The following is a 26,075-nucleotide window of genomic DNA, read 5'->3' on the forward strand; positions in this document are numbered from 1 at the left end:
CGCGCGCCGCACTGTCTGAACACAGAAACCAGGCTCAGGTCCCACTGCGGGGCGCGGGTCCGCTCCCTCCCCTTTCCAACGAGACTTCCGCCGGCCGTAAAGCTCGGCGCCAACTGCTGCAAAGCGCCTTGCGACAGAGCCCGGGGCCGAACTACAGCCGGTAACCGCCCCCACGTTAAACAGTAGGCTATCAGGAGCCGAGGAAGGCGGCCGCTCGCGTGTTTGATTTCCGCGCTCGGCCTGCGTTCCCCGGAGGTGGCTCGGAGCCGCCGCGGCCAGGAGGGGAGGGCCCGCGCCCGCGCCTCCCGGCCGCCATCATCCCGGCGTGCACCGCGGCGGCGGGCCGAGCCGGCCGCCATGTTGCGATAGTTTGTTGTTTTCTTCCTGAAGAGGAGCAGGCCGTAGGGCCAGCAACCCGCCGGCCGCGCAGCCATCCACCCCCAGGCCCGGCCCGCTGCCCCCCGTGTCTCGTCCCCCGCCGTGCGTCTCCAGGCCCCGGCTGGCCCGGCGGCCCCCACAGCTGGCTTGGTGGGGCGAGGCTGAAGGCCGGGCCCAGCGAGCACTATGGCGGCCGCCCTGGGAGCGGGCGGAGGAACCGGCGCTGGAGGTAAGTGAGCGGCCCCGCGAGGGAGGCGGCGGCGGGGGGGCAGCGGGCCGCTCCTGGCCGTCTTTGTGCTCTCGTGTCCCTGCCTTCACGGCGGTGAGGGCTCAGGCTCACCGGAGGCGGCGGGCGGCCTGCGCGGGGGGCGGGGTGACAGCGCCCGCCCCCGGGCCCTTTGCGGGAGGGTCGCGGCCCAGGAGGTGTTGTCCTGTTGGGCTCCGGGTGGTTGACAGCCCTGCATTAGACTCATCTACGTGAGGGGATGTGTTTGTGCGGAGTTTCGGAGGGCAAGGAGTCTGAAAAAAATAACCTCCCCGAGCTGGTCTCGTTTTCCATGAACTCCTTAGTGGTCTGATACCGACCCATTAGGGCTTCGTGATCAGCGTCCTAGGAGATAGAAACGGGGCCGAAAAGGGTCAGGTACTGATGCAGTTCCTCTGGGTAGTTTGTCTTGTTTTCCTAGCGTAGATGAGTTCGATAGGGGACCTAAGTCAAAACAGATTTCAGGTCAAATCCCTTTCTGGTTGAAATCACATTTTGTTGATTGAGGTTTTTTTTTTTTAACGTGAGAAAAACACTTGAAAGTGACTTTTACGATAGTTCGAAAACTTTGATAAAGGAGACTCTTAACTGGTAAAGTATGAACAACAGCAGTGTTTGGACTTGGTTGTCATTATTGAAACCATCCTACTGCGTGTTCTTTAGGAATGCTTATTTATGAGTACATTGCAATAATCCTGTCTAGGTCTAAGTATTTTGGTCTAAGTATTGAAGCGCTCATATGGTGCAATGGAAAAACCCACAGACACTAAATGCAAGAAATGTCACTTCTGGCAGTATGATTTGGTGTATGCCATTTTTCTGTCACGTGATTTTTTTCCTGAGGCTTTCTAGTTAAATTTTGAAAATACTTGGCTTACCTTCCTTACTTGGTTACTTTCTGGGGTTCAAAATCATGGTTCTGTATCATTTTCAAAGTGTAGTCTGGGAACTCCTGGGTCAGAAGTGTTTCCGTTAATAGTACTAGTGTCACTTGCATGTTTCGCTCTTTCACTGGAGCATAGTGGAGTTTTCCAAAGGCTGCGTGACACGTGAAGGCATCGTTGTACAGGTGGCCAATGGAATGTGTGCTTGCATAGCGTTTTGAGTTTCTCATTTTTAATTTCAAAAATAAGCAAATGTCAGTGAGTGTAATTCACATAAACAAAAGCTTTTTGGTGTCTTCAATACATTTGAGTCCAGAAAGTTTTTGAGAATGGCTATTTTAGAGGATTAAGTAGGTTTTGTCCTTGATGATTTGGAGTTTTTCCTTCCATTTTGTCACAGGTGCCTGGTTTCCCATTGCTTTTAGACTAAAGGCAAACTCCTTACCAAGACTTGTGAGTTCTGCGTGACTCGGTCCCCCAGCCTCCCCAAGCTCTTGGGTCAGCCTGCTTCCCTCCAGGAGGACCGCCCCTGCCCTCCCTCTGGCTCTTCATCCCCCAGGCCTCAGGCTCCTTGGGAGGCCTTCCTTGAGCGTTCTTTCTTCTGTCTCAGATATGTCCATCTCATGCTTGTGTGCCTCCCTCACCTAAATTCTGTGGCACCCTTCTTTCTTCAGAGCATTTATCTGAGTCTGTGATTTTATTTGGTTATTTATTTACTTTTTTAAAATCTCCCTTCCCCAGGAGCCTGTAAGCCCCTTGAGGACAGGAATGCTGCCTGTTTTACCTGCCGTTTATTCCAAGTTCCTGGCATGTAGTGTATGTTCAACAAACACTTGACAAATTAGTGATTAAAGAATAAAGTATTTTCTTCATGAATCCCTTTGCACCCTTTTCTGTGCACACGTAAGTTGCACATTTACAGCTGTGTGGCTTTTTATGGTATGAATGGAATCCCGTAGTGCGCCCCAGTTTGCTTTGTTCACTTAGTAGTAGGTCTTGATGATCTCTCCTGTGTTAGTAGGTGAGAGTTACATGGATCCACCATTTATTGATTAACCATTTTTGTATTGATGGACATTTCAGTTATATGTCCTTTTCCACTGCTGTGGAAAATTCTGCACTAAACGTCTACAGGCACATCTTGGTGTGCTTAAGCAAATATTTCTGGAGGATTGATAACTCTAGAAGTGGAAATACGGTGTTGTAGGCTACATATATTAAAAACTTTTTGTGTGTGTGTGTTTTTTTGTTTTTCAGCCTTGCCTCTCGGCACGTGGGATCTTAGTTCCCCGATTAGGGATTGAACTGATCAGGGATTGAACCCGGGTCCACACCAGTGAAAGCCCGGAATCCTAACCACTAGGCCACCAGGGAACTACCGCTCCCACCCAATTTTTTTTTTTTATTGAAGTGTAGTTGATTTACAAAGTTGTGTTAGTTTCAAGTGTACAGCAGTGATTCGTTTATATATAATTACACATATATATATTTTCTTTTTCAGATTTTTTTTTTTTGTCATTTGTTTTCATAAATTTTTTTCGTAATGGTGTCTCCATGCCAAGAGTTCCCCTGTGCTTTTAATACCTTATGCTTCTGTACTTTTTTATGTTTAGCTTTTATTGCATATGGAATTTTATTTTGGGTGTGGTGTGAATTTGGGGCTTCTAACAGTTCTAATATGATTTATTGAATTCTCTATCTTTTCCAACTTTAGAACATATTAAATTCTCATTCATAGTTTTAAAAGATTACTGCTCCATGGTGTGTGTCTATATATATTATAGCATGTTTTTCAGAAATTTCAATGAGCTCTGCATTTAAAAAAAAGATAAACTTCAGAATCATCACATTCTATAAAGAATTCTGCTGAAATTCTTACTGGGATTGCATTGAGTTTATTAATATAACTTTGGGATGATGGTTACTTTTACAATATGGGTTCTTTCATTCGGCAACAAGAATGTCTTGCTGTCAAGCTCTTTTTTGCCCGTCAGTTATCTACCACATTTCTGAGTACCTGCTCTGTGCTGGGCACTGATCTAAGAGGTTGGGATACATAAATATTGGAATAGAAGAGATTGCAGATACGAAGAAAATTTTACTTAAGTTCCATAGGAGAAGGGATCTCTGTCTTCTATGGAACTTAACCTTAGTAAAATTTTCTTTATATAGTTTTCATACATTTCTTGTTAGTTTTATTCCTAGATATCTTGTATTTGTTGTGGATGGTATAGTTTTTCATCCTATTATATTCTGAAATTTGTTGCTGATCTACTATAGAAAAACTTTTTTTTTTGGTTATTGTGTATAACTGGCTTATTGGAATCTTTTTTTAAGAGTTTGGTGCTTTAGATTTTCTAGTCAGACTGTCATATCTGCAGTCTCTTCTATTTCAGTATTTATGTCTCATTTCTTTTTCTTGTACTTCTCGTTCTAGAACCATTCCTTGTCAAGTCCTCCAATATAATGTTGGGTAGTAGGGGTGATGACAGGCATCTTTGTCTTGTCATCCTGTCATGAGTTTAATGAGCGTTCTTTTAATGTTTTACCAGTGAGTTTAGTGTTTGCTGTAGTTTTCTGGTAGTTACTGTTTGTTTAGCTCAGAAAGTTTATTTTTTGAGTTGGGGTTTTAATTTTATCAAAGCCTTTTCTGCATCATTGAGGTGATCATGAGGCCCCTTCTTTAATATCTTACTGTGATGTATTGATAGATTTCCAATGCTGAATCAATCATGCAATCTTGTGTTCAGAACCTTCTGGCTCTGTAAGTCCTTTTCATTGTTCTGTTGCTTTTCATTTTAGGGTTTATCTGTGATCATAAGAGAGATAGGCTTATAGTTTTGTATTTGTGTGTGCACATGGTGCTATCCTGTTTTTTGTAAGATAGGCTGACTTCCTAGAATGAGTTGTGAGATTTTCTGGACATTGTAAAAATCTTTTTATTAAACGTCAGAAGAGCTGTTGTCTGCAAAGCCATTTGGATCTGTTGCCTGTTTATTTTTCAGTTTCTTCTGATATTATTGGTCTATTTAGCTTTTTTAAATCCATGGGTCAATTTTGATAAATTTTTCTGGGAAAATTATTCTTTATGTTTATATTTTCAAATGAACAAATATGGAGTTACAGGCTTCAGTTTCCTAAGAGTGGGTGTGTTGAAGGTAGGTAAATTTTTGAGACCCATGCATGTCTGAGTAAATTCTTACTTTATTTTCATGCTTGATTGATGATTTGGTAGGGTCTCGAACTCTAGATTTGACTTAGATTCATTTTCCTTAGATTTTTGGTAGTACTGCTGTGTTGTTTTCTGGCTTCCAGTTCTGCTCTTGAGAAGTCTGATGACATTCTGATTCCCTGTCATTTGTATGTGACCCTTTTTCTCTTCCTGGAAGGTTTTAACAGTTCCTCCTTATTGTTATAAGATTCATTAGCATAGGTCTTTTTCTATTTCTTGTGCTGCATTTGGTGGATACCTTAGTCTGGAAATACGCATCCTTCAGTTCTGGGAAATTTTCTCACGGTACTGTTTTTCTCCTTTCAATTCCTCTGTTCTCACTTTCTGAAATTCTTATTATTGGATTTTGCTACTTCATTTGTATACAAAAGATAAGCATGATGAGACAGTTCATTAAGATTCTTTTGGAAGGATAGATATTTTGGTAGTTCATAGAGTCACATAAAGGAGTTGGACAACTAAGACTGCAGAACAATGGAAGTCAGGGCGGTGTGGGCCTTGGGCGGACTTGCAGCTGCTGATGGGGCTTCTCCAGCTAGGCTCTGTGGCTGCCACTTCCTCGTCACTTACTCTTCTTATAGACACAGGGATTTTGTTCCTGTTTGGCCAGGTGCTGTTCACCTTTAGCTGATTTAGCTACAGCAAAATGTGGGTCCACTGTTCTAGATCTTTTGATATTTTTATTTTTTTGGAAGAAGCTGTAACTCCGGTACTTATATATAATTATATTTTTAAAATATTGGCAACCAAGTTGATTAAAAAAAGACAACATAATTCAAAGAGAGTGTGTGTCTTCTAGGCCAGCAGATTGCATCCTGTGCTTTAGAGTGATTCTGCCTTCATGATTTTGTAGGTTCCATGAATTAGTGGTCTTCCTACCTAAACATTCAGGAAGTTATGGTTACCCTTTAATATTTTTACATAGGAAATCAGGGTTTGTTACTGCAGTTGCTTCCTGAATAAGTTCAAGAGCGTTGTACTTCGTGTTTGGTAGACCAGAGTTTAAATCTGATTTTGCTGTTAACTAACTTTGATTAGTCTTACTTTTCACATCTGTAAAAGGAGAATTTGGGGGATGGATTAAATGAGAAAACAAATATAAAAATGCTAGCTTGTTGAAGTAAAATGAAACCTCTCTTCAGCTCTTCAGTAGTGCTAGGCTTATTTGAGCTTTGTCAGTCTTGTTTTAGTTAGGACAGAGGCCATGCCTTGCATTCCAAGTATGAAGGGTTTTAACACAGGAATTAGAGGCTTGTACAATCCTTGGAAAGGCTGGGGGTGTGATGGTCAGGAAAACTTAGTCTGGTTATCTGATACTGATGGTTGGGAGCTTGCCCGGAAGCCCTTGTAACTGAAGACTATTGCGGAGGCTCCAGTGGACTGTCTCAAGTCTGCAGTACTGGAGGTGTTGACTTCTGATGGTATCGAGTCTCAAGAAGCTCCCACTGACCATCACAGCACCTACAAGCCCGGATGCCACACATGGTTTTCAAGAGCACATTCTGACCTCTGAGAACCTCCTATCTGCAGTGTGTGTGTCCGTCCGTCATCTGTCCTGCCTCTGCCTCATCAGAGTAACTGATGATAATTGTGACTCAGAGCTCCTGTGACTGCCTTACCTTGCATACTCCAACTCAGAACCACACAGGGAAGGAGGCTCCGGGAAGTCTACTCCTCCCATTCTCTGCACCATTGCATAGAGCGGTGGGGACCACAGTCTCAGCAGAGCTGTTACTTCTGTCTGTGGAAGGAAAGACAGATGGGTAGAAGGAAATTGTCCCTTTCTTTGACATTTCTTCCCTTACACTTCACCAATTTAGCAACTAATCTTTAGCAATTGAGAAGGTTTCACTTTTTAAAAAGAAGGTGTGGATTCTTGGGAAAAGAAATGGGGTGTCATTTTCTCTAGATTCTAAGTCATGATGGGAACATTCAGTTGGCTGAGCTCTGACTTCTTGTCCTCTCCCAGCCTGCCCGGGCCAGTAGAGAACTCAAGGGTCTAGCTTTTATGGCTTCCGTAATTGGGAGGCAGAGCCCTGCTCTGTCTTCCTTCAGGACTCATACTGTGATTAATTTCCAACACAGGAAGAGGAAATTCAGTTGTAAGACCCGCAAAACAAATTGTCAGTGTGCACTGCACTTCATAAGCGAAATACAAAGTTCACTTTAGGGAAACCTCTCCAGGGTCCCATGAAAGTAAGAGAGTTTTAGAACAAGACTACAAATAATTTTTCAAGTACATGTTGTAGGGGTGCTTTCTGAAAATTTTGCTTGGTTACTCAAAATTTGGTAGTTATACTATAGGGCAAAGATGCTCACTTTGAATGTTCTTAAATATTAGTCCAATTCCTTCCTCTAGTTGCTGTTTAAATAAAGGGTCTGGATTTCCTCACTTATAAAATATGGAATTTTGACTCAGTTAGTGATTCAGAATATGAGCATGTATACATGAGAATGGTGTTGAGGCGAAAGAAAGAAGGTTAGAACCTTTGGACTAGAGCAAAGATTGGCAAACTTCGTAAAGGGCCAAATGGTAAATATTTTAGGCTCTGCAGATCACAGGGCTTCTCTTGCAATCCTCTGCTGTGCCTTGTAGCTTGAAAGACCTGTAGAGAATATGTAACTGAATTAGCATACAGTGTTCCAATAAAAGCTTATTTACATAAGTCAGGCAGTAGCCAAATTTGGACAAAAAGAGGTGGCAGACCCTACGTGGCCTGTGGACTGTAGTTTGCTGACCCTTGGACTAGACAGTTGCTAGAATCCTGTTCCAAGCTAATATTCTATAAAATTTCTAATCTAAGCTCCAGGTTCCTGGAAAGGATGAGGAAATAAGAATGATAAGTAAAAGAGTTGTGTTCGTTATAGATATCTAATTGCTGTGTAATTGAAGATTGTAAAAATTCCAGTAGCTGTTTTTAAGTCTTGCAGATGAGGAAAGTTGATTCCCTTAATAACATAGCATGTCTGGTATAATGTTTAGCCTTAGAAGGAGAGTTTCTAGGTAAAGGCCTTGACCACTCTTGTCCTGCCGAGTTAATCTTCCCCTTGGTCTTCAGGGATGCACTGTTCTTCCTTTAAAACTCTGGATTAGTGTGGACATGTTTTGTTCTCTTGGTTCTGCTCAGTATGACAGATATAAACTAGAACTTTAAAAAAAAAAGGATTTGTTTATATTCTAAAGGGAGAACAGAAGGGAAGTGATGCAGAAAATGTAAGAAGAATAAAAATAGGCATACAGAGTTCTTGTCTTAGTTTGTTTCTTAGGATTTTGAGTTAGAGTTCTTTTCATATCCATTTTTACATTCCATATTCCAGGTGGAAAGAAAGTATGTTTTTGTTTTCTGCTTTATCAGGTGTGGTTTTTCCTTTGCTTAATGTGGTTTTGTCCAAGCACAAGGTTACCCACATTTACAACCTTTTGTGTCTCCTTTTGGGAATTCTAGTTATTTTCCGCTTCCTTTAGGTATTTAGTTTCTCTCGGCAGTGTTTCATAGTTCTTAATTTATAGGTCTTTCACAAATTTTATTATGATTATCCCTAGTATGTATTTCATATTTTTAAGCTAGTGCAAGGATTTTTTAAATTTCCAACTGCTCATTCCTTGTATGTAGAAAAACTTGATTTTTTAAATATTGTTCTTATATTCTGTGACCTTATTTCATTCACTGAATAGTTTCAGTACCTTTTTTTCATAGATTCCATATGATTTTCTCCATAGTTGATCGTGTTTGCTGTGAATGATGACAGTTTTACTTCTTCCTTTTCTATCTGAATTCCTTTTATTTCTTTTTCTTGTCTGGTTGCACTAGGTAGAACTTCCATTACAGTGCCGAATTGCAGTGTAATGGAAGCCCAATCCCAGTCTTGTTCCTGATTCCAGCTGAAAGCACCGAGTCTTTGCCTTTACCTGTGATGTTTGCTATAGGTTTTTCTTACAGATGCCCTTTGATCAGGTTAGGGAAATACCATTCTATACTTAAATTTGATGAGAGTTTGTATAAGGAATGTGGATATTGGGTTTTTTAAAAAAATAAATTTATTTATGTATTTATGTATGTATTTATTTTTGGCTGCGTTGGGTCTTTGTTGCTGCACATGGGCTTTCTCTGGTTGTGGTGTGCGGGCTTCTCATTGCGGTGGCTTCTCTTGTTGTAGAGCGCAGGCTCTAGGCGCGCAGGCTTCAGTAATTGTGACACGTGGTCTCTAGAGCGCAGGCTCAGTAGTTGTGGCGCACGGGCTTAGTTGCTCTGTGGCATGTGGGATTTTCCCGGACCAGGTCTTGAACCCGTGTCCCCTGCATTGGCAGACGGATTCTTAACCACTGTGCCACCAGGGAAATCCCAGATACTGGGTTTTGATTAATGCTTTTTCTCCTTATATTGAGATGATAATTGGGTTTTCTACTTTTAGTTTGTTATTATGACACATTACATTGATTTTTAAAAAGTATTGATTTTTGGATGTTAAACGAACCGTTCATTCCTGGGATAAACCCATGTGGTCATGATGTGTATTATCCTTTTAATGTATTATTGAGTCCTATATGCTAATTTTTTAAAAATAATTTTTGCATGTATGGTCATGAGGAATAATGGTCAAATTTTTTTTTTAATATCTTTGTTTAGTTTTATAGTGGCCTCAGGAATGAATTTGAAAGTGTTTTACTAGTCTGTTTCATGTATCTCTGCTGTAATCTTTATTTTATGGACACAGTTTTCTCTTTTAAATACTTATTTTTTATTTGTTTATTTTTGCTGCACCAGCTCTTAGTTGTGGCATGCGGGCCTCTTTTTTTTTAATAAATAAATTGGTTGATTGATTGATTGATTGCTGTGTTGGGTCTTCGTTGCTGTGCGTGGGCTTTCTCTGGCTGCAGTGAGTGTGGCCTACTCTTCATTGCGGCCCGTGGGCTTCTCATTGCGGGTCTCCTCATTGCGGTGGCTTCTCTTGGTGCGGAGCATGGGCTCTAGGTGCAGGGGCTTCAGTAGTTGCGGCACGCGGGCTCAGTAGTTGTGGCTCGTGGGCTCATTAGTTGTGGTGCGCAGGCTTAGTTGCTCTGTGGATGGAATGTGGGATCTTTCTGGACCAGATCTTGAACCCATGTCCCCTGCATTGGCAGGCAGATTCTTTTTTTTTTTTTTTTTTGTGGTATGCGGGCCTCTCACTGTTGTGGCCTCTCCCGTTGCGGAGCACAGGCTCCGGCCATGGCTCACAGGCCCAGCCACTCCGTGGCATGTGGGATCTTCCTGGACCGGGGCATGAACCCGTGTCCCCTGCATCAGCAGGCGGACTCTCAACCACTGCGCCACCAGGGAAGCCCGGGCAGGTGGATTCTTAACCACCGTGCCACCAGGGAAGTCCACATGCGGGCTTCTTAGTTGCCACACTCGGACTTTTTAGTTGTGGCATGTGGACTCTTAGGTGTGGCATGCATGTGGGATCTGGTCCCCAGACCAGGGATCAAACCCAGGCTTCCTGCATTGGGAGCATGAAGTCTTACCCACTGGATCACAGGGAAGTCCCTCTGCTCTAATCTTTATCATTTACTTCCTTTTGCTATCTTTTGGTTTAATTTCCTTTTCTTTCTCCAGTTCCTCAAGATTTAAATTAAGGTTGTTGATTTGAGATTTTTCTTCTTTGTTAATGTAGGCAATTATAGCCATAAATTTTCCTCCAAGTACTGCTTTTGCTGCATCCCATAAACTTTGGTATGTTGTATTTTTGTGTTCATTTTTCTCAAAGTACATTCTTATTTCCCTGTTTCTTATCTCTTCTTTGACCTATGGGTTGATGAAGTGTACTGGTTAATTTCCATGTATTTGTGAATATTTCAGTTTTCCTTCTTCTGTTTGTTTCTAGTTTTATTATACAGTTGACCCTTGAACAATATAGGGGTCAGCTGCAACCCTCTATGCAGTTGAAAATCCACGCATAACTTTGCAACTGGCTTTTCCATATCCATGGTTCTGCATCTGTGGATTCAACCAATCACGGATTGTGTAGTACTGTAGTACATATTTATTGGCAAAAAATACACACATAAGTGAAACCTATGCAGTTCAATCCGGTGTTGTTCAAGGGTCAACCATTCTTTAGTCAGGTTTGTATGCTTTGTATGATTTTGACCTTTTGAAACTATTAATTAAGAATTGTTTTATGGCCTAACATATATCCCAGAGAATGTTCCGTGTACACCTGAGAAGAATGTATATTCTGCTGCTGAGTTGAGTGTCCTGTTAGGTCTAATATCCAGTATAATTTCATCTTTTTAAAGAAACGATAGTACTGTACCATTTATTTTTAAAACGAGCTTTGCAAAGTCTTAAATTTCTATTTAACTTCCAAATACTCTCATCTTGATTATGTCTGCAGAGACCATGTTTCTAAATAAGGTCACATTCACAGGTGGGGGAATGGGGAGGTAGGACTTAAATGTGTCATTTTGGGGCACACAGTTCAATCAACTACAGAGTCAGTTAGCAACAGATTTCTTCTGTTTTTGTTTAGCTGTGAATGTCTTTTTTTCACCTTTATTTTGATAGTTTTGCTGGATATAGAATTCTTTGAGCACTTGGTGTATGCCTCTGACCTCCATTGTTTCTGATGAGAATTAGCTGTTAATTTTATCGCATTTGTTAAGTGATGAGTTGTTTTTCTCTTGCTGCTGCTGAGGTTTTCTCTTTGTCTCTGAAACATTTTGACTATGATGTGTGTATTTGTAGATCTCTGTGTTTATTTTACTTTGAGTTCGTTGAACTTTTTGAATGTGTAGATTAATATTTACAAATAAATTCGAGAAGTTTTCAGCTATTACTTCTTCAGATATTTCTCCCTGCTTCTATTTCTCTTTTTCTCCTATTACACATATATTTGTGTGCTTAATGGTATCTCACGTTTCTTTGAAGTTATGTTCATTTTTCTTCATTTTTTTCTTTCTGTTCTTTGGATTGGATAATCTCTGTTGATCTGTTTTCAAGTTTACCAGTTCTTTCTTTTTTGCCAGTTCAAATCTGTTGTTGAGCCCCTCTAGTGAATTTTTCATTTCAGTTATTTTTCAATTATAGAATTTCTTTTTGCTTCTTTTTTATAGTTACTGTTTATTCATACTGTTTATTTAGTGCAACATTGTCATCATACCTTCCTTTAGCTCTTTAATCATGGTTTCATTTAGTTATTTGAGCATACTTATAATGGCCAATTTGTCTGTTAAAGCTGACGTTCGTGGCGTGTGGGATCTTAGTTCCCTGACCAGGGATCAGACCCATGCCCCCTGCATTGGAAGTGCAGATTCTTGACCACTGGACTGCCTGGGAAGTCCCTCACAGGCAGTTTCTGTTGCCTCCCTTTTTTCTGATGGGTTGTGGGTTGTACTTTCCTGCTTCTTTGCATGTCTTGTAATTTCTTGTTGGAAATCATTTTAGATAATATATTGTGTCATGTCTGAGTGCTGGTCTCCCACCTCTCCACCCTGGCCCTGTTTTTACTTGCTTGCTTACCTTTTTGGTGACCAGCTAGGTTTTAAGTGAAGTCTGTTCCCACCCCACACCCCACTCTGGGCAGTGTGAAGCTTCTGATGTCACTCCTCAAGGGGGCCACAGCCTTGGGCATGCCCACAGGCACCCTGGGATGGTGGTGCTTTGGCTGGGCTCCTTCTGTCTTTTTCTCTGACCACACCTTCCACAGTGCCCTGGGCCATAATTTCCTTTACAGACTGACCAGTCAAATTCAGACTCCTTTGATTGGATAGTGTCTGAGGTCAGTGATTGAGATCTGTTCTAAGTAAGTGAGGGCACTGGCCCCTGTCTCCTCATTTCTCTGGTCCACTAGGCATCCTGCAGTTCAGTCCTTATCTCCAGTGACTCTTACCTTTTTAATAATCTCTCTCCAAAACCTTCACTGTTTTTGAGAGCGCCTTTTGCTTAGGACTTTTTCTGTACTCTGTTCATAACGAAGTTAGTTCCTCTTAGAGAGTTTTGGAGCTCTGTTGCTACAAGGTTTGCTTTGCCCCTTGGGCTCACTCTGAGCCCCAACTCTTGTGCTGTGGGTGGGGACAGTGATGTACTTGTCTCTTGGGTGACACCCTTGCTCTAGGAGCCGAGTGCCTGGGTGGCAGCAGGGTGGGGGGCGGGTGCTGGCAGTAGCCCTGGATCTGCTTGCTTACCTCTCGGTATGAAACCCCCACCCCGTGAGCTGGGGCAGGGGTGATCTGGGCGCCAGAGGCGTCTGTACCACACTTGGGGCCTGGGTGAAAGAAGGGAACCCCTGCCTCCTTCTCACGCCCGGGAGTTAGCCTCAGTGCCAGGCAGGTTGCGTAGGGGGAGGAATGCGGAGGTGTGTGTTCTTGGCTGCACTGGTCTAGAGGGGATGGAGTTGATGCCTCACTGAGCTGCGAGGGGGAGGAGTGAGTGGGTCCTGGTTCAAAACCCACAGAATCCTGTAGCCGTTCTTACCAAATTTGAGTAGATTTCTTGAATGAGTGTTTTCCATTTAATGTATGCATTTAGAATCAATTCCAGAGACATTAGTCATTTCATCAAAAATAATTTTCACCAGTTTCACAGAGAGTGGGTTCGTGGAGCTCCTCCTGATGTTATACTGGAAGCAGAATTCCCCAAGGATGCTAATTCTTTAATATCTCTCATTCTTCTTCTTTTTAAAGCACCTATTCTGTTTGGTAGTGTATGGTAGGAATTGATGTATTACCTTGCTAGAACTTTATTGGTTAATTTCTAGCCCCAGGCTGAAAAAATTCCTGGGGTTTTATGTTTATGTCATCTCGCTCCCCTAGGTAGGCTCTCTGGGGAGACATGATGCTGCTTCTCAAGCCTCTTTGCTTGCATGTGTTCTAAGATGAAAAACTTAAATTCCAGTTTTTTGATTTTCCTAATAATAAAAATAAATTTGAAAATGAGGTAGGAGATGTGGTGTATATGTGAAATATACACTCAGTGTGGGAAAAAATGTAAAATATCTTAATCTTTTCTGTATCGAGTACATGTTATAATGATGTTTTTGATACGCTAGGTTAAAATGTTGTTAACATTTAACCTGTTTAAATTTCGTCTTTATTTAAAAATTTTTTTAATTCTTTTTTTAAAAATTGAAGTATAGTTGATTTACAATATTATGTTAGTTTCAGGTGTACAGCAAAGTGATTCAGTTATTTTTTTTCAGGTTATATTCCATTATAGATTATTATAAGGTATTGAATATAGTTCCCTGTGCTGTACAGTAAATCCTTTTTGCTTATGTATGGTAGTTTGTGTACTCTTAATTTGTCCCTCCCTCCCTCCGTCGCTGTCCCCTTTGGTAATCATAAGTTTGTTTTCTGTGTCTTTTTCTTTTCACTTTTTAAAATGTGAACAGTAGTAAAATTTAAAATTGTGTATGTAGCTTGTATTGTATTTCTATTGTTTGTTAATTCTCTACATTATCTCTACTGCCCTTAAATAGGGTCTTTGTTTTCCATGATTAATTTGGAAAAATGTAAAAATTTCAAAAAGTATTAGAAAAGTCTCTTTAATTTTTGCAAGGCGGCAATTTTCCCCTTTTATATAGTTGTAGTAAAAAATATGTACTCAAAAACCATTGTTTTATAAAGAAAACAGTTTTACTTAAATTTATGATTTTAAAAAACTATTCTGTCAGTTTTCATGCCTAATAGTGTTTAGTAAGTTGATGTTCTTTAGGTAGATATGTGCTTTAAAATTTTTTAGTTATTAAAAATGGCTAAAGCATTTATAATTGTTGTATATGAAATTTTAGTATTTTAAAATGTCGTGTCAGGAATCCTTAAATGAAACAAGTTGTTTCAGTATTTGAATGTGTGTCTGTTTTAATTTAGTAAGACTGACTTTCGTGGCCTCTCGCTCACAGATGATGACTTTGACCAGTTTGATAAGCCTGGTGCAGAGCGGTCCTGGAGGAGAAGAGCTGCAGACGAGGACTGGGACAGGTGCGGAAACCCCTGGTTACGTGCAGGATCCATGCTGATTTATCTCCTGTCGCTAGGCCACACAGAGATCTTTACTGAGCAGTGTGTTAGCTAGTGATGCTCTTTCCTGGGTAGGCTGGTCCTTACTGGGCTAAAGTAGGGCAGGGGTGAGCACTCCAGGTGGAAGGCTTTGTGGTGGGCTTCTACCCCAGGCCTGTGCTGTCTCAGGGCTGCCAGCGGAGCACGGGGGGTCTTATCTCTCTGTTTTTATACAGTGATGGTATTGAGTTGGTGGGCACCCAGAGCTATTATTGGAGTAATTGTATGCCTGCAACAACAATAGCAACAGAATTCCTCCACATCCTACATAATATTTGGCTAGACGTTAACATTTTTGCTATTTTAATTTGTGTAAAATGGTATCTCATAGTTTAAATTTGGATTTCTCTGATAACTAGTGAAGATGGAAATCTCTCTTTAGGAATACACACACACACACACATACACATACACACACACATACACACACACACACTCTATTAAAAATGTCGACAGTTATGATAGATGTCAGTTCCATGGAGTGATTACTTCTGGGAAGGCACTCTAGTAGGGGTTAGAGGGATGTGCACTGGAGAAGTGCACAGAGGCCTTCATTTGAGTTGGAGGAGTTCTCAAATGATGACTATTCGTTACATATTTCTTACTATCTTAAATACTGTGTTGAAAATGTGAACATTACCTTGGAGTTACCAAGGTAACTACATTACCTTGCAGTCAGAAAGTTTGATAATGAAGGTCAATAGACCTGAATAAGGAACAACAATGATATACTGCTGTGAAAAGAATACCTGGTTGCTGTTTGAAAACTGTGATGTCCCAGAAGTTTTACTGAAAAATCTACATTAAAAACTGTGTAATTCTTATAGTCTACATAAAGTTGATTACCCTCAATGACTCTTAAGGTAGTCCATAAAAAAGTGAGAGCTTAGAGCAAAGTTTTCTATATAAGCAGTGGTCCTATTGGGAAGTACTGATAACTAGTTTTATTTAAAAGACTGTGATGGGGAGCTGAGTCAAATCTTGTGTATTTTCATAATTTACTCATCATTTGGACTTTCTGTTCTGTTAGTCATCTGGTAGTATTTGTCTTTTTCTTTTGGGTTGTTTGTCTTTTCCTTATTGATTTTAGGGATTCTTTATACTTTTTGAAATTTGTTTTTTTGCACTTAGAGATATCTCCTTCCAGTCTGTGGCATGTATTGTCTTAAACTTAATAGTCTTCAAGTAGGTTTTTATAAATAATATCATTATAATCTTTTCCTGTATGGTTTTTGTTTATTTTTTAAATTAAAATATGAAAAATGTATTTGGAAATCATTTTCAGACTTATGGGAAAGTTGCAAGAAAAACCCAGGAATTCTTATAAGCCCTTCTTTCAGACTCACAGTTGCTTTTTGTCATATTCCTGTTATTCTCTCCCTCTTTACATGCTCACATACACACACATAGAACATTTTTCTTTCCTGCACCTTTTGACAGTAGTTTGCAGTAGTTTGTATCATGCCATTTTCTTCTGAATCTACATTGGTTATCCAAGGTTTGTCAGTTGTCCCAGTAATGTGCTTTCTAGCCAAAAATGAGTTTCTTTTCCTCCTCTTTGTTTGTTCATCTGGAAGAATTCTGTCTTTAAAGACTTCTGTAAAGGCTTCTATAAAGGCTTTGTCTTTAACGACGTGACATTTTTGAAGAGGACACGCTGTTTATCTTGTAGCAGCCCTCAAGTGTGGTTTTGCTAGTGTCTCCTCAAGCCTAGATTCAGGTTGTGCATTTGGTAAGTAAGGTGCGCTCTTTGGTGACACTGTGGCCTTCCTGAGGCCACCTCTTCAGGAGACATGTGATGTCAGCCAAGCTGCTTTCTGCCTTTTGTCCTCAAGAAATTCTTCCCTACCCTGTATTCTGTATGTTCCTATGAAAGTTTTAAAGTGTTTTTTGGTCTCCATCCCTCCCTCCCTCCCTCCCTCCCTCCTTCCTTCCTTCCTTCCTTTTCTTCCTCCGTTCTGTCCTTCCTCCTGAAATTGATTAAATTGTTTTTTTTTTTTAATACTTATTGAGAATTTCAAGTGTATATGAGAATAGTACAGTGCAGGCAATATACCATCCTTCAGCTTCAACAGTGTCAGTGGGAAGCACTCTTGTTTTATATGTGATCTCTGTAACCCTCCTCACATCACAGACATAATTTCATCTGAAAATATATCAGATTGTATTTCTCTAAAAAATGAAGGCTCTATAAATATAGCCATAATAGAGTTATAGCTAAAACGCAGCCCCTCAATAGGACTGTCTTATTAATGTCCACATCTCCCCGATCGTCTCATGCATATATAAGTGTATACAAATACACGTACATATAATGTGGATGTGTGTCCTTTTATAGTTTGACTTGGAATCCAAATAAGATCCATATATCATAATTTATTTGTAGGTCTTTTAAGTATTGTTTCATCTGTAAGTTCTCTCCACAGTTTTTGTTAGTTCCCTGCAGTTTTTGTTGAAGAAACAAGGGGTTTATCTTGGAGAATTTCTACTTTTGGTGATTGCATCTCTTGGAGTGTTTTTAGTATGTTCCTTCATCTTGCATTTTCTGTAAATTCATAGTTAGATCTGGAGGTTGATCAGATTCAGGTTTGAATTTGGGCAGGAGTAGGGGCTCTGCAGTGTCTTAGTTGGTGGTATGTTCCTCCATCAGGAGCTTCACAATATCTTGTTAACTTTTTGTGGTGTAACCAGCCATTAGACGATCCAAGTGGTGATATTCTCATTCTGTCATTCCTTCTTTTTCTGTTAGTTGTGGTAATTCTGTAAACTACTTGGTTCCTCTGAGGTACGGAATAAGTGCTTGATTCTTTACTTTTATTTACCAGTTTTCAAAAGAATGGCTCAGTTCCTTAGCATCCTCCAGAGGTGAGTTCTATTTTTGAGTCATTTCAAATTCATAGATTTAAATACTGCATGTGTTTTTTTAATCCATTGTAGTTATTATTCTTATTAATGTTTGAATTGTCCCAGTATTTGTTCAGTGGGAATTTATTTTGGTTGTCATGACATTAGTTGGTCTTCTGCTATGAAGGAATTGGGTTTTGTTTGCAGTGAGACAGGGCTCTAGTTTTTCTTGTTCTTTCCAGTGTGACTAGCATTTGTCCCAGTGCCCTCTCTTCACTCATCTTCAGTGCATGTTTGCATATGAAGATTCTGTATCATATGTATTTCTTTATTTGATATTTTTAAAGCATAAAATAGCCTCTTCCATGTGCTGGATGGTAGAGGAGAAGTTTGAAAGTTTAGAAGAGTGAGTCAGAAAACACCAGTGTACGTCCCGGTAGGTAAGAGCATGTTGAGGAGGTCTCCACTGAAGGTCATTTGATGACGGGGATGTTTAGGGGCAGGGCTAAAGAAGCAGGTGTGACACTGGGGGAGCAGCCGCAGGCCTGCGGGGCAGGGCTGTCTGAGGGCCCAGCCAGGGCTGCGCTTGTGTGGGGTGGAACTGGAGCTGAGCAGGTGGGGGGGGCAGTCTCTCCTCTCACTTTGTGACATTCCGTTGGGACCTCCCATGGCCGAGCCCATCCAGAAGAAAGACCGGGGGAACGGAGAGCCTGTGGGAGCCATTCCTGGAGACCCCATCCAGGGCCTGGAGCCGGCAGGGACCAGACGAGGTTGGCCTGGAGTAGGCAGGCACAGAGACGATGAGCTCACGTGCAGTCTTTGTTGTCACTTAGATTTCTCATTTTGAAAGGCTGCAGCCAGGTGACTGCCTGCAAAATACCTGTTTCCTGAAAAAGTCTTTTAGTATAATTCTGTTTGTTAGTAAAAATGTACTTGCTCCCTAAGAGATCGTTGTCTCTCATCTTTGATAAGAAATACCTGCCAAAGAGGTTGTTCTTCCTCCAGTAGTGTTTACTGGTGAAATCTTGTGGGAGCTCTGCAGGTGAATGCAGGAAGCCTCCTCGTGCTTTTGGTACTCCTTTCGCTTCCGAACAGTTATCGTTATTGTCCACGAGCATAACTGCTCACGCCTTTGAAAGGACTCGATTTGGACCATTCAGTCCCATTGGTTCATTGTTGCTTTTGGTGACCCTTGGTGTAATTTTGGTAGTGTTTCGTAGTTTACAAGTTTCTTCCCTTTTGTGTACCTCTTTGTAAGGATCCAACTTTATGATAACAATAGAGAACTAACTACATTTAACTTTTGTGGGGTGTGTGCATAGTAGTTAGTATTTGGACTCTGGAGCCAGACTGTCTCAACTCATCTACTGGTTTCTGACTTGGAAGCAGGGTGACCTTGGGCCAGTTCTTTAACATCTTGGCGTCTTTGTTTTCACGTTGAAAAAAATGGAGAATGATGTAGGTGTCTGGTTGCTGGGGTTGTGTTATGTCAACAAAAGAGCGAGTGTGTGTGAAACGCGTGGAGTGGTTCTTGGCATGTAGCACACTGAATGGGCGTTAGTGATTTCTTGAGCTATAATTTATGCATATTGTAGTCGCGTGCACTTAATCCTTCTGTCTCCCGTCTTGCTTTCTTATTTCATGCTATTATTGCCTTTGTTAGTCATGGAAACAACTGTTCTCCACCTCTGTATACTCCACTCATTTACAACTGGTAAAGTTTTCATTTATCTTCTTTTAAAAAATGCTTTTGTTTAGAAAAAATAGGTGGTAGTGCAAGACTGATTTCTTATTTCCATATATTTGTCAGCAACAAATACTTTCTAGATTTTTGCTTATATGATTACCAGTACCTGTTCATATTATGGTTTTAAGAGTTCTCCTCAGTTAGTTTCCCTGGGGCAAATGGGATTACCTCCCCTTTTCAGTTATTTGGAGGGATGCTTCAGGGGGTGCTTGTCCTCAAAGGGGTGCTTGTATTTTTGGGGGGTTATCTGGAATCAGATTCTCAAATCCGCTTATTGTAAATATTGTGACTAGAAAGCACTTTTTCCTCGTCCATGGAAAATGATTGTAACACTGAAGACACAAAAATTGTATCTGAAAGATGATTAGGTGATTTGTGGATTGAAAATGTTGGAAGAAGTTATACATTAGTCTCTAATAACTGTTTTACTTATACAGGTCCATGAAAGATTTTTTTCCATGAGCTAAGTTCTCATCCTGAGTCTGTCTCTGCTGTGTGACCTTGGGCAAATCATTTAACCTTGTCCTTATTTCCTTTATCTATAAAATGATGGTATACGATTTATGTAGGGTAACATAAAATAATGAAAGAGGTATTCAGTGCATGAATGAAATGACTTGTTGAGTTGTTTCTGGTTCTAAAAAGTAGTATATAGAATTTCTGTTGTAACTTCCTATGTGCATTCCAGGATATTCTGGCATTCTGCACAGTAGCACACTAGAAGTAAACATGGGTTTTGGGTAAAATAGCACTCAAAACCTATAGAACTTACAGATATTTGTAACCAGAGCCCTTATTGAAAAAGTAGCAAATCATAGTAAGAACATTGGTGCAGTTAAATCTCCATTGGCATTTGTACCTAGAATCATAGCCTAATTGCGTTTCCTCCTTTCTAGTTGTTGGTCCTTAGTCATCTGCTTTTAAAAGATGTAATTTAGTGGTAGCCATCTTCATCAGTTAGAGAAACATACAGTGGGAAATGTCTTCAGGTTTTTCATCTGGTAAGGGTTTGTATTTTAATTATGAGAAAAACTCCTTCTGATTGCTTCAAAGCATAAATATGCTGACAAAAAATTGCGGACAGCTGACATGACTCCCATGTTATAAAGATAATTCTCTTAGTTATGATTTACTTGAATGTCCTCATCAGCATTTGTTTTTCATTTTTAAACTTCCTCAGTTTTCGCAGTTTGAGTGTTAAATGGTCTTTCAATGATTTTGGTTTTTAATTTTCCTAGTTAATGATGTTGAGCATCTATCTTTTCCTATTTCATCGTAGATAAGAGAAAGCATAGATATTGTATTATAGTTTCTTCTTGCTCATTAATGAACAAGTCCAGAGAAATTAAGATCTCATATTGAGGTGAAAAAACTAAGATTAGAAGTCTAGTGAGAGCCGCTAGTTATAGCAAAGCTTCCCATACTTAAAGGACCAGATGTTCCCTATGTATTTGAAAATACGTTTTCATTATTAATAAAGGAAAATGTAGCAAACTTAATGTGAAAGTACCCAAACCCTAATGTCCTGGATAAATTTCCCAGTGGTCGACAAACTTCGCAGTGTGTAATAGGAATAATACATTGTCATGTCTCTTTTTTCCACAGTGAACTTGAAGATGACTTACTGGGAGAAGATTTGCTCTCTGGCAAAAAGGTAAGAAATACAGGTCTTCCTGAAACTAAATGATAGTTATTTAATTGCATTTAAAATATAGGAATACATCTTATGCATGGGATGTGTTACTGGAAAGTTGGGTATAGATTAAAATTTTGTGAATCGAATTACTTTTTAAATGCACAAAGAGTTGAGTGTTTAATTTGTTAGTAAGTTCTTTGATAACTTAGAATTCAAGCCCTAAACCCTTTGAAGCAAGTACTTTAGCTCCTGCTACGACAAGGCACTCTAGCAGGCACTGAATCTCTGAAGGCGGCAGCAAAGCTGCCACTTGCCCAAAGGAAGCGGCAGCTCCTTCCTTAACATTCAGTGGTTAGTATTTGCATATTGGAGCTGGGATTTACTTTTTGGGAATATTCAGAGATAAGCATAAAAATAAACATAAATATGATACATTTTCAGATAAACAAGAATAAAAGTCTAAAACCTGATGTAGGTTTTTCTAAACTCTTGATCAAGTAAAAACTTGAAAGCAGTTATCGTTGATGTGTATATCTATTTATATATCGTGTGTATATGTATATACATAACTCTACATATATATATATATATTTTTTTTTTGGCTGCGTTGGGTCTTCGTTGCTGCGCGTGGGCTTTCTCTAGTTGTGGCGGGCAGGGGCTGCTCTTCGTTGTGGTGCGCGGGCTTCTCATTGTGGTGGCTTCTCTTGTTGTGGAGCACAGGCCCTAGGTGCGCGGGCTTCAGTAGTCGTGGCGCACGAGCTTAGTTGCTCTGCAGCATGTGGGATCTTCCCGGACCAGGGCTCAAACCTGTGTCCCCTGCATCGGCAGGCGGACTCTCAACCACTGCACCACCAGGGAAGCCCCATTTTTTTTTTTTGTGGTAAGAAAAAATTACTTGTCTATAGGATACTGCCAAAGGACTCGTTCCTTTTTTTCTTTCATTAAGAGTTATAGTAAATATGATCATTATGCTTGCTGCTTCTATACTTATTTGACTGGGCATCTAAAAATTAGTTCGGGGTTTCCCTGGTGGCACAGTGGTTGGGAATTCGCCTGTCAATACAGGGGACACAGGTTCGAGCCCTGGTCTGGGAAGATCCCACGTGCTGCGGAGCGACTAAGTCCGCGCTCCACAACTGCTGAAGCCCACACGCCCTAGAGCCCGTGCTCCACAACAAGAGAAGCCACTGCGGTGGGAAGCCCGCGCACTGCAACGAAGAATAGCCCCTGCTCGCTGCAGCTAGAGAAACCTACGCACAGCAATGAAGACCCAACACAGCCATAAATAAATAAATTAATTAAAAATAAATAAATAAAAATTAGTCTGGGGTAGTTAGCCAGTATGCCATATGTAGAATCTCGACTGGCAAATGGTTATATCAAACTGAGAAAACTTTCTGAATGGTAGATGTTTTAGTAACAAGGTTAGAAACAATCCAGTCAACGTAATTTTGCACTTTTGTAACAAGTTTTTTTTTGTGGAAGTAACATGCATTAATTAGATTTCTTACTTTAATTAGAATCAGTCGGATTTGTCAGATGAGGAGCTAAATGATGATCTTTTGCAGAGTGATAACGAAGACGAAGAAAATTTCAGGTACTCAACATTAGCTCATTAAAAATGTTCTTTATGTAACTAAATTTCTAGTGACTAATTTATAATTATAGTGAGATATAAATGATAATGTAGCACTGTATCTTTAACATGATTATATTGTAAACAGGATATTAATATAACTCTTTGATGTGGAAGCCATATATATTTTTCTATAAATAGATCAACTGTTTAAAATCAGTGTTGGTCTTGCATTTAATGACCTCTGAGAGCTCTGTTGAGTGCTGGTTATAAAAGTTCAGTACAGGTATATGCACCGCTCTTTTAAAGAATTCTTTTATTTGGACGGGGGGCAGTGGCCCCCCACTCTTAATACTGTTAGTCACAGTTTGATGTTACTGCTTTTGTTTTCATTTTAGACAGTTTTTATCTATACATATCTAGTAACTGAATTGCCATTTTGAAAACTCCTTTGGACTGTACTTCGCCTCTAGTTGACTATCTGAATATAGTTGTTTTCGTCTGTTTGGGCTGCCATAACAAAATTTCATAAAAGGGTAGCTTACAAAGAACAGAAATTTATTTCTCACGGTTCTGGGAGCCGGGAAGTCCTAGGTTGAGGTGCTGGCCTGGTTGGGTTCTAGTGAGGACCCCCAGCCCTCTCACTGTGTACTCACATGGTTGGAAGGTGTGAGGGAGCTCTCTCGGGTCCCTTTCATAAGGGCACTGATCGTATTCAGAGGTTCCACCCTCATGACCTAGGCATCTCCCAAAGGCTTCACCTCCAGACACCATCACATTGGGTTTTAGGATTCAACACATGAATTTGGAGGGGGGGGGGCACAAATACTCAGTGCATGGCAATAAAGAACATCTTTCTGTTGCCGACATAGTAACGCAATTAGAAGAGGAAGAGGCATTTAGTATACTCTGTTCGGTGGAACAATTTTTTCAGTTTTATGAGGAAACATTTATTGTGAAAATATAGAGACGCTTCTTGCTTATAGATGTAGTTAACAAATATATTCCATTCATTGTTGAGCTATAGATTTGTAATAGTTTTTCTAACATAATGGGTAACAAGTTTTAAATTAATTTATTTTGTCAGTTATTTGTTTCCCAGTTCCATTCCGTGACATCATTATTATATTTTGATCTTTTGAGTTAGTTAAATTGCCCTTGAAATAAACCTTTGGAATGTTTTTAGCCATATGTCTTCAAGTGTATGTGGCATGTTCAATTTTTTGTTAGGATTGGATACTTAATAAGTGTAAACTTAGATTTAGCTACAAAACCTTGTGTTTTAAGTGTTATTATGCATTTTTAATTGTTTGACATTTATCTGTTGTGATTTAACAGGTGGAATGTGATTTCTTTTTTTGCAGTTTTAAAACTGCCCTCGTTTATTTTACTCAGAAATTAACTTTTTTTTTTTTTTTAAAGAGTTTTACTTTTTATTTTTTTATTTGCGGTACGCGGGCCTCTCATCGCTGTGGCCCCTCCCGCCGCAGAGCACAGGCTCCGGACGCGCAAGCCCGGCGGCCATGGCTCACGGGCCCAGCTGCTCCACGGCATGTGGGATCCTCTCGGGCCGTGGCATGAACCCTCGTCCCCTGCATCGGCAGGCGGACTCTCAACCACTGCGCCACCAGGGAAGCCCAGAAATTAACTTTTTAAAAAAAAATTTGTGGCTAGTATAAACTTTAGTTGAACATTGAAATGTATTTTCATGCAGATTTTTAATATTTTGATTTCTTAAATAGGAGTTTATAGTTTGCGTCATAGATTTAAAAAAGAAAACAAGTTCTTAAAATTCCATCTATGATTTTCTGTTTATAGAGTAATACTCCTAGTTTTACCTGGATGTTTTAGAAAATAGATACCACCCATTTCATTCTGGAAGTTAGAATGAAACATAGTCTATTTGCTTTCAGTCCTGGACTTTTGCCAGGTAGACCTGTTTCCCATGGTTGCTCTGTTCTCCTGGTCACATAAGCTGCAGCCGATGATAGAGGGGGCGCCTTATGCAGTAGGAGTCTGGTGCTGGCCCTGGCTCAGTGTAGTGCACTGAGCTCTGCGGTGTGCAGGAGGGTTTGTAGTGCTGGCTTAGTAGGGAGCACAATGAGTTTTGCTTGCAGTCGTTGTTGTCAGCGTGCATTGAGCAGCCACTGGAGTAACTTTTCACTGGTCTTTCTAACAGTTAACTTATGCAGTGATTTAGTTTTGAGCTTCACTCCAGTTGCCTGCCTTTCTTTGTATTTTTGTCCCCTCTAGTTCTCAGGGTGTCACAATTAGTCTGAATACCACATCTGGCATGGTCACATCGTTTGAACTGTCTGACAACACTAATGACCAGTCTGGAGAACAGGAATCCGAGTATGAACAAGGAGAGGATGAACTCGTTTATCACAAGTCTGATGGATCTGAACTGTATGCTCCTGAGTACCAGGAAGAAGGACAGTATGAAGGCCACGGTGCTGAGCTGGCAGAAGACCACATCGAGTACGCGGGGGAGCCGGAGGAGGAGCCACTGTACAGCGACGAGGTGTTAGACATCGAGATCAACGAGCCTTTAGATGAGTTCACAGTGAGTCTTTCTCCTTTGTATGGCCGAAGAGAGCATGGCTGCCTGGGTACAGGTTTCTAGACTGATTTGAAATCTGTTTCCCTCCCCTGGGAGGGCGGGAAATTAGACCTTATTATCACTGTCTGCCAGTTTCTTTATCTGTGCTCTGACAAAGTTTGTGTTGACAGCTTGTTTGGCCGGAGGTAATGCTCCTTTGTCATCCTGGAAGGCTGCACAGAATCGTGACCTTGAGGAAGAAAACAGCTTTGTGTGGTGGAGATACACTGCCAATTGTTAGAAGTACTTAATGCAGGGCTTTTATCCAGGCTTTAGACAAGATCTGATAAAGTCCTTCTAAGGTGAAAAGATTATTGACCTGCTAAAGACATCTTTAAGGTGCTAATATTCCAGAGTGATTGATGTCCTGTTCATTCATCCTTTTTTGTAACTGAGAACTGTCTAAACATGAATAAAGAGATTGGAGGTTAGTTTAGGAAATGTCACCCATAATTTGTTATCTGTAATCAGGAAGCAAAGATTGCACTGATTTTTATTTCAGAAAGGTGGTTTTGGTTGGTAGCTTTTTTTTTTTTTAGGTTGAACTGTCAAGAAAGAAAAAGGTATTAGTGAAAGATTGCTCATCTGTCTTCATGTTATCATTAAAAAAGATTTGTTTTTGAAATAAGCATTAAAAGAAATTTATGTTGGAAGGGCATGACCTCCATAGGTGCAGTAGAATCTTAGGGTTTTCAGGGTGCTGGTCTCCCCCAAGGTGCAGTGTGAGTGGGGCTGCTGGAATGGGGTGGAGGCATGCAGCATTAGGGCTAGAGTTCTGCCTTTATCTCTTAATGTTTCTATTCAGAGTAGGTAATTTTTCATTTGATAAAAAATTTGTGTGTGTGTAGTTTTGAAAGACACTAATCGTTTACGTG

At 40.4% G+C, this 26,075-nt stretch overlaps 1 protein-coding gene across 11 annotated transcripts in view; it reads left to right on the forward strand.

Moving 5' to 3' along the window:
* The first annotated feature begins 425 nt into the window (after positions 1-425).
* RBM33 (RNA binding motif protein 33) overlaps positions 426-26,075 on the forward strand; it is a 117,221-nt gene continuing 91,571 nt past the window's right edge. For all 11 annotated transcript variants that reach the window (XR_004528223.2, XM_019930260.3, XM_019930261.3 and 8 more), the window contains exons 1-5: positions 426-607; positions 14,639-14,717; positions 20,992-21,040; positions 22,543-22,619; positions 24,852-25,164. Coding sequence is in view for 10 of the 11 variants with exons in the window: in XM_019930260.3 (XP_019785819.1) it covers positions 565-607; positions 14,639-14,717; positions 20,992-21,040; positions 22,543-22,619; positions 24,852-25,164 (561 nt within the window). In the remaining variant the exon portion in view is untranslated. The remainder of the gene's footprint in view (positions 608-14,638; positions 14,718-20,991; positions 21,041-22,542; positions 22,620-24,851; positions 25,165-26,075) is intronic.

The sequence above is a fragment of the Tursiops truncatus genome, chromosome 9, assembly GCF_011762595.2.
Source record: "Tursiops truncatus isolate mTurTru1 chromosome 9, mTurTru1.mat.Y, whole genome shotgun sequence".
NCBI classification, from domain to species: domain Eukaryota; kingdom Metazoa; phylum Chordata; class Mammalia; order Artiodactyla; family Delphinidae; genus Tursiops; species Tursiops truncatus.